The following is an 11,689-nucleotide window of genomic DNA, read 5'->3' on the forward strand; positions in this document are numbered from 1 at the left end:
GGACATTGATAGGATGCAGAGCTGGGCTGAGAAGTGGCAGATGGAGTTCAATCCGGAGAAGTGTGAGGTGGTACACTTTGGAAGGACAAACTCCAAGGCAGAGTACAAGGTTAATGGCAGGATTCTGGGGAGTGTGGAGGAGCAGAGGGATCTGGAGGTTCATATCCACAGATCACTGAAAGTTGCCTCACAGGTGGATAGGGTAGTTAAGAAAGCTTATGGGGTGTTAGCTTTCATAAGTTGTGGGGTCGAGTTTAAGAGCTGTGAGATAATGATGCAGCTCTACAAAACTCTGGTTAGGCCACACTTGGAGTACTGTGTCCAGTTCTGGTCGCCTCATTACAGGAAGGATGTAGAAGCGCGGGAAAGGGTGCAGAGGAGATTTACCAGGATGCTGCCTGATTTAGAGAGGATGCATTATGAGGAGAGACTAAGGGAGCTCGGGCTTTACTCTTTGGAGAGGAAGAGGATGAGAGGAGACACGATAGAGGTATACAAAATATTAAGAGGAATAGAGTGGACAGCCAGCGCCTCTTTCCCAGGGCACCAGTGCTCAAGACAAGAGGGCATGGCTTTAAAGTAATGGGTGGGAAGTTCAAGGAAGATATCAGAGGGAGGTTTTTTACCCAGAGAGTGGTTGGGGCATGGAATGCACTGCCTGGGGTGGTGGTGGAGGCAGGTACATTGGTCAAATTCAAGAGATTGCTAGACAAGCATATGGAAGAATTTAAAATAGAGGGATATGTGGTAGGAAGGGGTTAGATACACTCAGGCGAGGTTTAAAGGTCAGCACAACATTGAGAGGCGGAGGGCCTGTATTGTGCTGTACTGTTCTATGATTCTACAATCTTAGGCTCAGAAGCTGAGACACAAGAGACAGCAGATGCTGGAACTGCTCATAGATAGAGGTATTGCGTACAAAAACTGGGAGGTTATATTGAACTTAAAGATTATACAGAGCGTCCTCGGGTAGCAAACAGGTTCCGTTTTTAAAGATGTCCTTAAGTTGATTTTGTCCGCAAGTCAGAAAATACACAAAAATCACTATGTGGTAACCATGTCTCCACGGTATTGTAAGGAACACAAGACTAAAAGTGGAGAGACAGAGGAAACTAGTTCTGCCGTCTGTAAGAACATCGAACTTTTGAATTCATCAATACTATGGGAGCTCATTCATATGCAGGGGTGTCCATAGGTCGGGCATTCTTAACCCAGCGACAGCCTGTAACTAGAACGTTGCAGGCAGTTAAGAGGCTACAGAGCAGATTTACTTGAATGATTCTGGTGGGAAGGGTCTTAGCCGTGCGTTAGGTTGGAGAATGTGGGGTTGTTCTCCTTGGAGCAAAGCACGTTGAGGGAAGATTTGATGGAAGAGTCCAAGGTGGTGAAAGTATGACAAAGAACTTCTTTCAGTGAGTGGAAGTGACCCAGGACTCACTACCCATGAAGATGGTGATTCAGATATAATCAATGATTTCAAAAGGAAATTGGAGAGACACAAAGAAAATCTGCAGATGGAGTTTAACTCAGATAAATATGACGCATTGATTCTGGCAAGACAAACCAGGGCAGAACTTGCACAGTAAATGGTCGGGCCCTGGGGAGTGTTGGGGAACAGAGACACCTAGGGGTGCAGGTAGATAGTTCCCTGAGAGCGATGACAAAGGTCTTTAGCATGCTTGACTTCATCGGTCAAGATATCATGTTACAGCTGTACAAGATGTCGGTAAGGCCACATCTGGAGTACTGCGTACAGTTCTGGTCGCCCTGCTACAGGAAGGGTGTCATTAAATTGGAAAGGATGCAAAAAAAAGATTTGAGGATGTTGCCAGGACTGGAGGGTTTGAGTTGTAGGGAGAGGATGGATAGGTTGGGACTTTTTTTTCCCCACTGGAGCGTAGGAGGATGAGGGGTGATTTTATAGAGGTTTATAAAATCATGAGGGGCATCCAAAACTGGAGGGCAGAGGTTGAAAGTGGGCAATGATTTACAAGGGATCCGAAGGGCAATTTCTTCACACAGGGTGGTGGGTATGTGGAACAAGCTACCAGAGGAAGTGGGACAGGCAGGTACAATTACGAGATTTAAACGGTTACATGGATAAGAAAGGTTCAGAAAGATATGGGCCAAACGCATGCAAATGGGACTAGCTCAGTTAGGCAACTTTATCAGCATGGGCCGAAGGGCCTGTTTCTGCTCTGTGCCTCTACGGATGTAGGAAGAATGGGAGTGACCACACTGGTCTAGAGGTCCCATGAACGATGGACCAAATGGTCACCTCCTGTGCTTTGATGAGACGGTGATTTCCCACGGCAGGCACATAATGTCTGCAGTAAACATCTGCCTCAAATGAACTGAATGATAACCTCCATATCTAGAGTCTCTATACAAAACTGCTTTTCTTGTAAGATTGGCTTATTCTTCATTTTTTACCTCATAAAACACCGTAACATTAAAGGAAACATCTGAGAATGTTAAATTCCATCCAGTCATTTTCATTAATCGGCCAAATCTTGCAATAAAACCATCACAAAATAGCAAAGAGAAGACAGACTGGTGATCTACTTACTTTCAATTCCTCTGCTAGCAAAGTCTTTCCCATGGGCCAGGTGATAGAGATGGGAGTTGTTCAACAAAGCCTAAGAATAACAACCACTTTGTTTACAGTTCTTATCGGCAATACTTAAAACACAGATTTATACAGCAGTGTGTGGAAGCTGTGGCATGGTAAGGGGTAAGACAGTGTACAGTCACCTGTGTTGAGCAAGTTCCTTGAGAGCATAGCTCCTCTGTACAGCAGAGGAGCCAAGGACACCAGACAAGGTAAAATGCAAACCAAGGATGCAAGGCACACGGTAACTTGGACAATTACTTCACTGACACTAAGGTATAATTGGCCATTAACCTGTAGTTTCTATTGGTTATTAATACCTATATTACTGTATCGTGATTGGTATTTCAGGTACACAAATGACGATATTCTAAGATTTTAATTGGTCAATATCTGTATAAAAAAAAGACAGTTCTTTGTTGAAACTTTGGACTGGTTTGGTGACAGGGGCCGGACTGTTCTCCTTGCGCACAATACAGTGTGATTGAGAAACAAGCGCAGGCTGTCAGACTCCAGTTAATCAGGCGATGACTAGTGTATCAGCACAGTAACGGGTCAAGGCTGTTCTATTCTTCCAACCTCCTCCAACATTCAATAGATCATGGTTGAACATTTAAATTCAGTGCACTTTTCCAGCTTTCTCTCCATGTCCCTTGATCCCTCCAGCCCTCAGAACAATATCTGAATAGATTCAATGGTTTGGCTTCTACATGCTTGCTGCGGTAGAGAACGCCATGTGTTCACCACTTGCTGGGAGAAGAAATTTCTGCTCGTCTCAGTCTTAAATGGCTTACCCTTATCTTTAGGCCGTTCTGTACACCCCTCTCCCATTCCTGCATTTAATCTGCCTAACCTAGTGTGAATTTTGGAGGTTTTTATGAGATTCCCCACGCATTCTTCTAAAACTTAAGTGAAGACGTTCTTTATTCCCCAATCTCACTGCACGCAGGCTAACATAAAAGCAAATCAACAGCAGCCCTACATGATATTTAGACCTAAACAACAGTATACATGGACCTCTACAACAGTATATTAGTATACAGACTTGTATAAGAAAGCAGCAAACATGCACTACAGTCCAGACGTAGAGCTTTGAATAAAAGTGAAGCACTGAGGCATATTGATCAGGTACTTACTTTGGACGGGATACAACCCACGTTCAAACACGTTCCACCCAGTGTTTCATTCTTTTCCACACAGACAGTCTAAAGGATTTAAAAATGAATCAACATATTTTACACGGTTTAAAAAAGTTCAGCTGAATTAACATCTGACCCGTAATATATGAAAAGTGTTGGCAGCCCCCTCCCCACTGCTAAGACATTTCTGTAAAATCATTTTCAGGATTTAGTCGTACAAGGAAATAACAGTCCTGAGGAGGGATCGCGACCCGAAATGTCGACTGTTTATTTCCCCTCCATAGATGCTGCCTGACCTGCTGAGTTCCTCCAGCATTTTGTGTTGCTCCAGATTCCAACATCTGCAGAATCTCTCCTGTCTCTGTGTAACTAATCTTTTAAGACCGTTATTAAATTCTCCAAATTGGTTTATTTAAAATTGAAATAAATTGCTATGATTCCATCCTACTGGCTGGAATGTTTGTACCTCAGATATCACACAACTATTTAACTGGGGTGCGGCTGGGCGTACAGCCAGCAACCCTGAGCAGCTGGTGGCGGAAGAGAGAGAGCCTGAGGCTGACAGGAAAGGTACAATGTACATGGGGGGTTGGAGGGTGGAAGTGAGGCTGTGGGGGCTGTCGAAGCTCAGATTCAGGACACAGGCTGAATGGGAACTGGATAAACTTCAAGTCTTGTCAGGACGTGTGAATCACCTTTGATCAGACACTAACATTGCTCCCCTTCACCTGCCAATTGGTTTACCAATTTTGACCTTGAACTAATCACTGTATTCTTTCTCTGAAAATATTTGCAGGGCTTCAGACCACCTTCCTGGGGAGCTTGGCATTGGCTCTTGAATTGGGTGGCCTGCTCACCTTGGCAGCTCCACTACCACTGCCTCTACATTGATCATGTTGCCTCAAGGACTTTTGTGCCTGGAACCTTACAGCAATATCGAAATGACTTTTAGACTTTCTGAAGGAACTGTAACACAATGCATTGCTTCATTACAATGGCAGTTTTAATGATTCATTCACTGAAATTTGAGGACGTGATGAGCTTTCTCGGCCACCAGAGAACATAACTAGCCATTACTCCTTGAAATCTCACAAGCCAATAATTCAGTCTGTCACATAAAAATAATTGCTGGTAACACTCAGGTCACACAGCGTGTGTGTAAAGAGAAACAGATAAGCTTCATATTATCACAGCACCATTTTGCTTAGGTTGCAGTGGGACTATGGTAAACATCAGAACCCTGTCTCCTGGACCTAAATCAGAAGGATCATTAGAAGCGATTAGCTCCCGTCTCCCATACAGCTACCTTCAATATGCCACAGTTTTGGCCACTTGATTCGTTTATTCATATCTGTGTAACTTAATGCTTCCCATCTACAATGGTCTCAACACTGCCCATCTACGTCACAGGCAAACGTGATAGGCCGCTCTCCACTCCGTCACACACACTGCCAACTTGGAATCGGACAACCTTTTACTTACCTTAAACCCCAACTGCGCAGCCTTAATAGCAGCAACATAACCTCCTGGGCCTGAGCCCAGAACTGTGACATCTGCATCAACTGCAACGAAACACAAAATACCTTTAGTGTCAGTCTGCATCACTACCGTTTTAATAGAAGCATTATCCTGAACTGTTGGCAGTGGCTGGACACTGTCCACATGGCAGAGTCTTAGATAAATAGCAGAGAAATGTGAGGTGACGCATTTTGGTAGGAAGAACAAAGAGAGGTGATATAAAGCAGAAAGACCGAGAGCACACGTGTACAAATCATTGAATGTGGCTGGGCAGGTGGAGAAAGTTCCAGGCAAAACATCCGGCCTCAAATGGAATATCATGTCCAATTATGGTTGCTTCATTATGGGAAGGATGCGAAGGCACAACATGTGGGGCAGGACAAACTTGATTGAGAGTTTTTGAGGAGGCGGCCAAGGTGATTGATGAGGGTAGGGCAGTGGACATTGTCTACATGGATTTTAGTAAAGTTTTTGACAAGGTCCCTCATGGTAGATGATCCAGAAGATTAAGATGCATGGGATCCATGGTAGTTTGGATTCAGAATTGGCTTCCGCATGGAAGGCAGAGGGTAGCGGTGGAAGGGTGTTATTCTGGCAGGAGGTCTGTGACTAGTGGTGTGCCGCAGGGACCCGTACTGGGACCTCCGCTGTTTGTGATCTGTATAAATGACCTAGATGAAAATGAAGACGGGCAGGTTAGTAAAATTTGTGGACAACACAAATATTGGTGCAGTTGTGAACACTGAACAAGGTTGTCAAAGGATACAGAATATAGATCAGTTAGATATTTGTGGAAAAATGGCAGATGGTGCTTAATCTGGACAAGAGTGAGGCGCTGCACTTTGGGAGGTCAAATGTAAGGGGAAAGTATACAGAGGGAAAAAGTTTAAAGGAGTTTTTTTTTTACACATAGAATGGTAGATGCCTGGAACAGTGGTGGCAACAGATAGGATAGTGGTGTTTAAGAGGCCATTCGACAGACACATGAATATGCAGGAAATGGAAGGTTATGGGTCATGTACAGACAGAAGGGACTGTTTAACTTGGCATCGATTTCAGTATTGACATCGTGGGCTGAAGGGCCTGTTCCTGTGCTGTACTGTGTTGTATGAGCCAGAAAAGATTTGCACAAGTGGTTCTTGGGATGAGAGACTAGTTATAGGATACATTTGAGAATCCGGGACTTTTCTGTAGAGAAGACAGAATGATGAGGGACCTGAACAGAGTGCACAGTGAGTGGCTCCCATTGACGGAAGGCTCGAGGGCTAGAGGTCACAGTAGTAAATAAAGGGGAAGAGAATTAAAACTGACACAAGGGAAAGTTTTTTGTTTTAACTTTGGAATCTGCAGTGTGCTGCCCGCGGATGTGGTGGAGGCAAGTTCTATTGTGACCTTGAAGTGGTAATTATTTAAATACATGGTGAAGAAATGTTTGTAAGGCTAGGGGACGGAGGTGGGGGTGCAGTGCTCCCACAGAGAGAGACGTTGCGCTGAATGACCTTCGCCTGCACTGTGACCATTCTATGGCTGCAGTAGAATGTCGAAGCCACGGGCCTTGGAGAGAGACAGCACGAGGGAGTGGGGGATCCAGTGCACGAGCAGGAACTTTGAAGCACAACACAATGAACAAAAAGCTACTTAATACGCGAACAGGGACCAGTACACTAAATCTACCATTAATCTATATAAACTGATCTTAAATCTGTTCTACTGATTCAGTGGAATCATAAATATCACCTTTCATCAAAACTACATTTCTGATTTCCAATGTGAGCATAAAGTTTGTTCATTGAACAGTTAAGATACAGAGTCATGCAGCATGGAAACAGGTTATTCAGCCCACTACATTCATGCTGACCAGTGGACACCTGTCTGTAATAGTCCCATCTTCTGGCACGTGGCCCATAGCCTTCTGTGCCTAGGCAATTCAAGTGCTCTTCTAAAGACTTCTTAAGTGCTGTCAGTGACTCTGTTTCCACCACTCTCTCTCTGGCAGGGCACTCCAGGTACTCACCGTTCTCTGGGTGAGAAAGGTCCTCCCCTCAACCCCATGTAACCATCGTCAGTGACCAAAGTATTTCAGAGTAATGGGACAAAGTGAAGCCATCACTCCTCTATATAAAAACCACCCTTTAATTTCAAGGATATTTCAAAGCCTTGTGCTACTGAGACAATGGGCACCCTCAGGTGACAGATCCATCGGGTAAGGTTCCTGGCGGTCTTGGGGCAGGTAGTTGGAAAGTTGCAACAAGCAAACCTCCTACCAATAAAACGTACATTTACAAACACTCCTTAGCAAGCCACGACATTTTCCCAACAGGGTCAGGAGTTTGTTAATAAAAATCACTGGTGAATTATCAGTGCTTGAAGTTACAGAGGTTATGCCAGGACACAAGGAAGGTAAGTTACTCCGTCAGGCTGGCTCCGAGGGTACTCCCCATACCTGGTGCAGCATCTGTGTATGTCCGCAACCGGACCGCTGAAAGGCCCTGGAGTCTGCGACAAACATTTCCACTCTGCAGAAAAGAACACAGGAAAATTAGAAAATGAACATTACACATTATTTCTTTCCAAGAGCTCTGAGTCACCCTCAAAATGTTACCCAGGTTCTCGAATGATCACCTCCTGTAAAAGTGCTGCTTAAATCCCATGAACCACTGCAGCAGACTCACAGGCTGTAGTTACTACTGTTGTCTGAAATAGCTGGCTTTCTAACCAGAAGAGGATTACTTAAACCTGCATGTGTGCATTGTATGAAATGTAATTACATTTGACGGATATGCAGAATTATACAAACGTTGAATATTTAAGACTTTCATAATGCAAGGAAGTGATCTATCAGACTATCAGGTACCAATGACACAGAAACCTTGGACTGTGGGGAGAGGAAATACATGCAGGGAGCTCAGAGAAGGAGGAGAATCCGAGAACCAAAAGGGATGGGCCGGGGGGGCGAAGGGGACAGAGATGGGGCAGAGCCAGGCGTGAATGAAATGCTGAGGAAGGGCTGAATCAGAGGGGGCTGCATAGTGGGGAGGAGGGGTGTGGAGGAACAGGTGATATGGAGTGGAGGAGCACTGGGCAAGAGGAGAGGAGAGTGGCGAGGGGGAGCAGTGAGGGAAAGAGGGCGTAGGAGGGGGATTGGGGGTGACAGTGGGTTGAAGGATGGGAGATGGCCAGACAGCAGGGGTCCTGGGGGCAGAGGGGACGGTGTGGGGACTGGGAGGGGTTGCGGGATGGGAGGGTGCGGGACAGTCCCGGGATGGGTACGGGGACGGGGAGGAGGGGTTGCTAGACTTTGGTGGGGGGGGGGGGGAGGGTGGGGGACAGTCCCGGGGGGTGGGGGGGGCGGGGAGGGGGTGTGGGTCGGTGGGATTTCGGGACGGGGACAAAAAGACAGTTCCGGGGGGGGGGGGGGGAGAGCGGTTGCGGGATGGGAGGGTGCGGGACAGTGCTGGGGACGGGGGGGAGGGGTTGCAGGACGGGGGAGGGGGGGGTGTGATTGTCCTGGGGACGTGGGGGAGGAGGGGTTGCAGAACAGGGTGCGGGACGGTCCCGGGGACGGGGCGAGGGATTGCGGGACGGGGTCGGGGGGTGATGGTCCCGGGGGGGGGGGGGGGGGGAGGGGTGGTGACGGTGCCGGGACAGTGGGGGTCCCGGGGACGGGGTGCGGGGCCGGGGGGGTGGGGTGGTGACGGTTCCGGGACAGTGGGGGTCCCAGGGACGGGGTGCGGGGCCGGGGGGGGGGGGTCCTGGGGACGGGGTGCGGGGCCGGGGGGGGGGGGGTCCGGGGGACGGGGTGCGGGGCCGGGGGGGGGGGGGTCCCGGGGGGGGGTGCGGGGCCGGGGGGGGAGTCCCGGGGACGGGGTGCGGGGCCGGGGACGGGGTCCCGGGGACGGGGTGCGGGGCCGGGGACGGGGTCCCGGGGACGGGGTGCGGGGCCGGGGGGGGAGGTCCCGGGGACGGGGTGCGGGGCCGGGGGGGGGGTCCCGGGGACGGGGTGCGGGGCCGGGGGGGGGGGGTCCCGGGGACGGGGGCCCAGGCCTGAGGCCTGCTCCCGGTCCCGGGTCGAGGGAGAGCCCCGGCCCGGCCGCAGCGAGCACCGCCGGCCCCCCTCGGCCCGGCCGCAGCCTCCCCGCCCCCCGGACCGGCGGCCGCCCCGGGCCCCGCGCTGACCTTGAACAACCGGCGGATCATCGCGGCGGCCGCGGCTCCACCTCAGCAACGGCGCGAGTGCGCAGGCGCAGGGCTGACGTCACCGCCAGCACCACGTGGGGGGGAGGGGCGGCCCCGGAGCGGCGGCCGGTCGTGGGTTCGGTTCCCACACCCGCCGATTCGGCGGGGTGGGGAGGGTTGAGAGGGGAGAGGGGGATGGGGTGATCCTGGGGTGGGGGTGAGGGCGAGGGGGTTGAGAGAGGAGTCGGGGGCGGGGGCCCTAGGGTGAGGAGGGTGTGGGGTAGTCCTGGGGTGAGGGGGGTGTGGGATGGAGTGGGCGTCCTGGGATGAGGGGGTGGCGTGGTCCTGGGGTGAGGGGGGGTGGGGTGGTCCTGGGGAGGTGGGGAGTGGGATGGAGTGGGCGTCCTGGGATGGGGGGGTGGGGTGGTTCTGGGATGAGGGGGCGGGGTGGTCCTGGGGTGAGGGGATGGGGTGGGGTCCTGGGGTGTGGGGTTGGGGTGGTCCTGGGGTGAGGGGGGTGATCCTGGAGAGGGGGGTGTGGGGAGTGGGTGGTCCCGGGGTGGTCCAGGGGTGGGGGAGGGCGTTGGAGTTCATGGGGAGGGGTGAGGGGAGTGGTGTGATCCCAGGGAGTGGGGTCAGGGGGTTGGGGTTCCCGGGGGGGGGTGGGGGGTGTCCCGGGGATGGAGGTGGTGAGGGTGGTCCCGGGGCAGGGAAGGGGAAGGAAATGGCAGGGGGGGGTCCCAAGGCAGGTTAGTGGTTCCTGGGGAGTCCCATTCAGGGGGAATGGGCCCTGGGGAGCCGGATCCAAGTGCAGGGGGAAGGGGAAATGAGGGGGGGTCCCTTTCGCTGGAGGGTCAGGTCGGGTTGGGAGGTCCCGTACCTGGGAGGGGGTCTCCTGGTTGTGGGGAGTCCAGGACCAGGGAAGGGACTCAGGGCTGGGGGGGTTGGGGGAAGGAAAGAGAGGAAGCAGCAGAGGGCAAAGTTGTGAAGAACGGTCCCCGACACAACACCGACAGGGAAAGTCGGAGACACGGAGAGAGAGGATGGAACAGTACAGCATAGGAAGGCTGTTCGGCCCACAGTGTCTGTGCTGGGCATGATGCAGAATTATACCTGTGCTGGGCATGATGCAGAATTATACCAGTCCTGCCTACACAAGTCCATCTCGCTCCATTCCCTGACATCCACGTGCCCATCCAAGAGCCCCTTAAATGTCCCTATCATATTTGTCTCCACCCCCACCTTCCTGATCATCACGGGGGACTTCAACCAGCTGAGCTTGAAGTCTCTGACCAACTACCACCAGAGCAGCCAACACACTGCTACACCCCCGTCAAGAACGCTTACCGTGCCATCCCGTGCCCGCACTTTGGCAAGTCCGATCACCGGGCTGTACTCCTAGTCCTGGCATACAGGCAGAGACTGAGGACCGCAGCACTAGTGGTGAGGATCGTGAGGGTCTGGTCAAAGGGAGGCAGAGGAACGTTTACAGGACTGCTTTGAATCGGTGGACTTGGCCATATTCAGGGATTCATCTTTGGATCTCAATGAATACACCACAGCCGTCGCCAACTCCATCAAGACCTGCGTGGATGAGTGTGTGCTGCTGGGAATATACCGAGTCTTCCCAAACCAGAAGCCCTGGATGAACCAGGAGGTTCACAGTCTGCTGAGGGCTAGATCTGTGGCGTGCAAGACCGGCGATCCAGAACCCTATAAGAAGTCCAGGTACGGCCTACGGAGGGCCATCGTGAGAGATAAAAGGCAATTCCGTGTGAAGTTAGAGACACAATCTGACGCACGACAGCTGTGGCAGGGTTCGCACGCCATTACTTCCTATAGGGCGAAACCTAACAGCATAAATGGCAGTGATGGTTCGCTCCCCTATGAGCTCAATGCCTTTTATGCACGCTTTGAAAGGGAGAATAATACTACACCCGTGTGAATCCCCACAGTATCTGGTGACCCTGTGACCTCTATCTCGAAGGCTGACGTCAGAACATCATTCAAGAGGGTGCAAGGCATCAGGCCGGTTGCTGTGCCGACCAACTGGCTGGAGTGTTCAAGGACATTTTCAACCTCCCACTGCTACAGTCTGAGGTTCCCAACTGCTTCAAAAGGGCAGCAATCATACCGGTGCCCAAGAAGAGCCAGGTGAGATGCCTCAACAACTATCGCTCGGTAGCACTCACATCTACTGTGATGAAGTGCTTCGAGAGGTTAGTCATGGCTAGAATTAACTCCT

General features: G+C 51.0%; 1 protein-coding gene across 1 annotated transcript in view; it reads right to left on the minus strand.

The window, feature by feature from the left end:
• dldh (dihydrolipoamide dehydrogenase) overlaps positions 1-9,522 on the minus strand; it is a 31,567-nt gene extending 22,045 nt beyond the window's left edge. The window contains exons 1-5 of the mRNA XM_052034032.1: positions 9,445-9,522; positions 7,712-7,784; positions 5,233-5,312; positions 3,748-3,816; positions 2,570-2,639 (exon numbers count right to left, since the gene is read on the minus strand). Of these exons, the coding sequence (XP_051889992.1) occupies positions 2,570-2,639; positions 3,748-3,816; positions 5,233-5,312; positions 7,712-7,784; positions 9,445-9,465 (313 nt within the window). The 5' untranslated portion in view covers positions 9,466-9,522. The remainder of the gene's footprint in view (positions 1-2,569; positions 2,640-3,747; positions 3,817-5,232; positions 5,313-7,711; positions 7,785-9,444) is intronic.
• Between the last annotated feature and the right edge of the window lie 2,167 nt (positions 9,523-11,689).

Source organism: Pristis pectinata, chromosome 19 (genome assembly GCF_009764475.1).
Source record: "Pristis pectinata isolate sPriPec2 chromosome 19, sPriPec2.1.pri, whole genome shotgun sequence".
Lineage (NCBI taxonomy): Eukaryota > Metazoa > Chordata > Chondrichthyes > Rhinopristiformes > Pristidae > Pristis > Pristis pectinata.